This window comes from Malus sylvestris, chromosome 6 (assembly GCF_916048215.2).
Source record: "Malus sylvestris chromosome 6, drMalSylv7.2, whole genome shotgun sequence".
Taxonomy (NCBI): Eukaryota; Viridiplantae; Streptophyta; class Magnoliopsida; order Rosales; family Rosaceae; genus Malus; species Malus sylvestris.
Genome location: NC_062265.1, coordinates 12728073 through 12733584, shown reverse-complemented (window position 1 = coordinate 12733584; position 5512 = coordinate 12728073). Strand labels below are relative to the sequence as shown.

The following is a 5512-nucleotide window of genomic DNA, read 5'->3' as shown; positions in this document are numbered from 1 at the left end:
CATCTTCAATTAGGAATCCTTCGTCAATTAGGATCCTTCATTAATTAGGAATCCTTCGTTGATTAGGAAACCTAATTTCTTCAAGTCTTCAATTCATCCATTCCTTTTGCTCCAAAAGGCTCCAAATTACATCATTTTGCACACTTTGGCCTTAGAATATGAAAACACACAAAAGTGACTTTAAACACTAAAATAACTAAAGAAACACAATATAAAAGCACGAGAACAAGCCAATTAAGTCGCATAAATATGCTCCTATCAGAATCTATCTGTTCGAACTTGTATGTCAACTTAGATGGATGAGCACTTAACTATACTTGATTATCACATGGTTATTACTGTGGCATTCGGTACATCATTACTTGGCATATTTCTGATTATTATACTACTTTAATAGTATCGAATTATCGTTTATATACTTGAGTAGTATGTTTAAGGAAACTAGACTTGTTTTACGGTGATAGAAGCATATTTATGTGACTTAGTTAGCTTGTTTTCTTGCAATTATGTTGTTAGTTATTAGTTATTTATGTACTTTAAGCTATTTTCGTGTGTTTGTAGGTCCAAAGGGCTAAAGGAGCAAGAAAGTGCATTTCGGTGCATTTTAGAGCAGTTTTGGGTTAGGAATGAATAGCACATGCTTGGAGCTAAGTAGATGGACGAAATTGAAGACCAAGGGAAGCTAGGAATGAATAATGAAAGAAATGAAGAAATGAAAATGAAGAACAAAGAGTTCAGAATTGGAAGCCAAAGTGTCTAAAGTTGGAAGTTTCTATTCCCTGAGGTTTCCATTCTTAAAAGTTTCTATTCTTGGCTTGGAAGTTTCCTAATCCTTCTTCACCTATGTTCTAGCCACAAAAGGATTCCAAAATATGTTAGGACATTTAATTACATATTCTAGAAGCCCTAAACCTTCCCTCAAGTCCATGTCGCACCATCTTAGAGGATCTTCCTTTCTTGCCACACAAGGAGGTTGTTTATTTCCTATTTTCTGATCTTAAACCACATTCCCTTTTCTTCAAGCAACCAGCCGCACCTTTCTCTCCTTTCTTGCCTATTTTCTGACCTAAAATCACATTCCTTTTCCTACATAAATTCTTGCCGCATATCCTTTCTTATTCTCTTTAAATTTTGTACCTTTCTTACTTATTTTGATGGATTGTTGACTTTTAATTCTCTTGGGACAAAATAGCTAAGTCTCATTCACTTTCCCTAAGACCTTTGCCGTGTCCTTGGCCCTATTTCCACCACTATTGGCCGTACCATTAGGGGGTATTCATTCTCTACACAATCCCTAATCATCCACCCTTCACCATAACTCATCTATATCCATTCTACACCATTCTTACCATCCAACACACATCCATAGATCAACTTAAGTCTCTACCGCACCTCTTACACAACCTTAAGCCATTTTTCCATACAAATAACCATTCAAACCATCACTCATCCCTTGTGCTGCAACAAAGGAGAAGGAAGGAGACTCTTGGACGTGCTTGCTATTCAAGTTGGATCGCTGGAATGTTTCTTAGGTGTTTTCAACCTTTTGTTTTCAATGTCTATGTTTAATAATCTTTGTTCTGTGAACATGAGTGGCTAAACCCGTTTTTGCTAGAGAGAATTCAAAGCTATGAACATATTTATAATATGAATTGATTACTTTCAGTTGTGATTTCATAAACCTTGAATGCAATTTACTTAATGGTTTGATTGATAACTTATTCTTGTATGCTGATTAAGAGTCGACAATTAGTTTGCATGCATGAATTTGATGCTAGAATATAAGGGAGTTTCAACTAATCGTTATGAACTTATATTCACAAGTAGTGGAGGTCACGATCGTGTTAAGTAAATTTTTGGCATAAGTTTCATGCAATTCATAGTTACAAGTGCCTTGTCAATGCTTATGATTTTCATAGAACTTAATGATCTTTGCTTGTATCTCTATTATGAAATTCATGTAGGGAACTTGTGAGGAATGATTTGAGTTGTCGCATGCATTCATCAAATTCAATGAAACTAGGAAAATCTAAAGGTTAATTAGTGCAATTCACAGTTAATCTGGGGCATTGAGGTTTATGATTTATCGAAAGAACAACTGAACATCAATTTGTATGCAAGTGTGTCATGTGTGGAGAAGGAACTCTAGCTAACCAATCATCCATATTTTTCCCCAATTTCGTGCAAATTTCTCCAAGTCTTTAATTTATTTGTTTTACTTTCAAGTTCGTCAAAATCAATTCCCCCTTTACTTTGTTAAGTCATATTAGTTAGAAACTGTTTTAGTTTGTGTTTTTAAGTGTTTTAAGTCAAGTTAAAACCAATTTTCGTCCAAACTCACTCTTAGTGTTTTTTGAGTCAATTAGCTTGTTTTGTGCTATTTTGAGTTATTTGAGTTGTTTTAGTGTTTTAGAGTCTAGTTTTGCATTCTTTGAGTCTAGTTTAGTGTTTCAAACTTAGTTTTACGTTTTCCAGTCAGTTTCAAGTGTTTTAGCAATCCCTCCTAATCCCCGGTCTAGAACGATCCCTACTTGCATCTTTACTACAATTTGACAACAAGAGGGTTTAATTTGAGTGTTGGATTATTTCACATCATACGGCGAGGGGTTAGTATATTCAAAGATAAAGGTTTTCTTATAAGCATTGTTTTGCTGACCCATTCAACTTTGTTTTTCGCCCCTTCAGGACCTAGATAGCTGTACTCTTTGTGGCACTCGAGGAATCCCGGCAGTTCTGACATTTCCTTTTGTTTTAGACTTACGAACTTATCACTATTATGTAATAAGTGTACTTTGGTTGCTTTGACTACTCTTCTGTAGTCTCACTATCTATTACGCTTTGAATAATTGTAGTGGGTTCAACCCACGAATTGCGCACTCTTTCACTGTTTAGTTCTAATTAGTTTTAATCTTATTCACTTTTTGCATCACTTACCCTTATGCTTACGTCACCTCACGGTGATGGCCAGCATGCTTCGACCTTTCCAGATCGGGGTGTGTCATTTTATGTATTTCATATTCTTTCATAGTGTTTCACATGTTTCATGGTGTCGGTTAGTGGTTTTTCAATATTTGTCGGAATCTAAATATTTTTAGGTAAAAATGTTCATAAAATTAAATTAGGATAGTTTACATAATTTTTTTATTTTTAAAAAAGTACTTTAAGAAAAAAATTAGCTTAAATTCATTCACACTCCTAAAAAAACTATTTCTGGATTAAAACCTAAATTTTCTGAATTAAAAATTTACTGTTCTTAGCAACCAAAACCACATTGAGATTTCATGCCGCATGCAATTAGAGTTATTTGCCAGGTAGGATGTAAAATCCTCAAAACCCACATGTCCAAACCCACCGTTGCCAGACCCTACCCATCTACCTTACTGGGCCCTCCAGGATTTCGACCTCTACTCCTCCGTTCGCGATTTGCCTCCCTCCGATCGCACCATCCGCCCTTCCCGCATTGTCACCGTCGACGATGATAGCGCCCTCTTCTCCTAGTAAATCCACTGTACATGTCATTTGCAACGATGCTGTCTCGGGATCCTTCTCTCAAGATCTGTTGGATCAATCCATCCTCATCGTTGACACCGGATCTTGCGGCCATAATCTCTTCTAATTTTTTTCCTTTTTCGCAAAAATTGTTCATCATCGTTTGCATGACCTCCTCTCTCTCGTTTCGTTAACAGCGGCTGGGGTCGAGGGAGCTCCCCTGAGCTCCTAATGGTGGGGATCAAAGGGCGATGGTGGAACTGGAGGTCAAAGAGGAAAGAAGAAACTTTGTTTTTAATTTTGAAATTTTTTTTATTTTTAATATCCATGTAGGCCCTTGTTGTCATGTGATATCTGATCAGTGTCTACGTGGGTGTCACATTACTAGCTAATGGTAGACTTAACAACAACCTTAATGGATATATGAGAATGTTCTAAAATTATGATTTTAGGTAACATTTTGAGATAAAAAAACTTTATGTACCTTGAAAACCAAGAAACTTTAAAATAGTAAACTAAGATTAAATATTTTAAATAAGTGTATTTCTCTGTCTTTATAAAAAATAAAATTATTGAATTTACTATAAATATTTTAAATTATGGTAGAAAATGAAGAGTTCGAACCGCGAAACTCTTTTCTTATCTTGGAAGCAGTAGATTATGAACTTGTCTTTGGTTTTTGTTTTTGTTTTTTTTTTTTTGTTTTTTTTTTTATAACAAACAATATTATCTAAGAAATGAGGGATGTAAGCTTAACTTCACAATAGTTTAGTATATATGTTGTTCAAATTTACCTTTAGTAATAATGAAATATAAAATATTTCACTTAATAAGTAAAAAAGAATACAATTATGTGATGTTAAGTGACAACTTGTCTTAATTTTTTGCTCCTCAAACGTCAACACGACACCATTACAAAGTTCATCTACTTCTCACAAAACGACGCCGCGTATGTTAGCGCTCTAACAATTATTTCCTTCCCTCTGTTCAAATTCCAAATTCCTTTCCACCCTTACATCTCCCAGAGAAATCAAAGAGACAAAAGCCAGCCAGTTTCGCACAGAGAGACCCGAAAACCCGAACCGCGAACCCGGAAAAATGGGCAAGGATTTGAGCGATGACCAAGTATCGTCGATGAAGGAGGCGTTCATGCTCTTCGATACCGACAACGATGGCAAGATTGCTCCGTCCGAGCTAGGGATCCTAATGCGATCGCTCGGCGGCAACCCGACCCAGGCCCAACTCAAATCCATAGTCGCCGAGGAGAAGCTCACCGCCCCCTTCAACTTCCCTCGCTTCCTCGAACTCATGGCCAAGCACATGAAGCCCGAGCCCTTCGATCGCCAGCTCCGTGACTCCTTCAAGGTTCTCGACAAGGACTCCACCGGGTTCGTCTCCGTCTCGGAGCTCCGGCACATCCTCACCAACATCGGCGAGAAATTGGAGCCCTCCGAATTTGACGAGTGGATCCGAGAGGTGGATGTCGGGTCCGATGGGAAGATCAAATACGAGGACTTCATTGCCAGAATGGTGGCCAAGTGAGGGACGAAACGGTACTTTTGCCTGGGTGAAAGTGTTTTGTGGAAGTAATTTGGGATTAATGTATGTCTTTTTCTTCTTTTTATGGTAAATTTAGGGTTTGTTTGTTTGGAATTTGTTTGTGATGAATTGAAATTTGTGTCGAGTACTTGGTAAATTTGGAGGTGTTTGGGATGTAAGTGTTGATGATTTTATGGAATGTAATCTGGATTTGCTGGATTACTTTGTGGTCTGGAATTTTGTTTCTGTTTGGGAAGTTTGCTGTTTTTGTAAAGTCTGATCTTTCGGTTGCGTTTCGATTGCTTTTCGATTGCATTTGCACCTCAAGCTCAAAGAAATGGTGATTGAGAAGCATATGAAGCAATGCTTCCTCTGTAAACTTTATGTCTCGAATACAATCATTTAGTTTAGGGTTTAGGATTTAAATGCAATCGCATCGGTCATTGGTGGTGCAAATTCTCAATGTGTTAGGATCCTATTTATT

At 37.0% G+C, this 5512-nt stretch overlaps 1 protein-coding gene across 1 annotated transcript; it reads left to right on the top strand.

The window, feature by feature from the left end:
- Window positions 1-4454: 4454 nt before the first annotated feature.
- LOC126627010 (probable calcium-binding protein CML13) lies at window positions 4455-5265 on the top strand. Its single transcript, XM_050296427.1, has one exon. It carries the CDS (start codon window positions 4588-4590, stop codon window positions 5029-5031), a length of 444 nt encoding a protein of 147 aa, XP_050152384.1. The 5' UTR covers window positions 4455-4587; the 3' UTR covers window positions 5032-5265.
- Window positions 5266-5512: the final 247 nt, after the last annotated feature.

Bases quoted from the DNA above. Each gene is read 5' to 3' on its own strand.
- LOC126627010 (XM_050296427.1), top strand. From the start codon at position 4,588: ATGGGCAAGGATTTGAGCGATGACCAAGTATCGTCGATGAAGGAGGCG.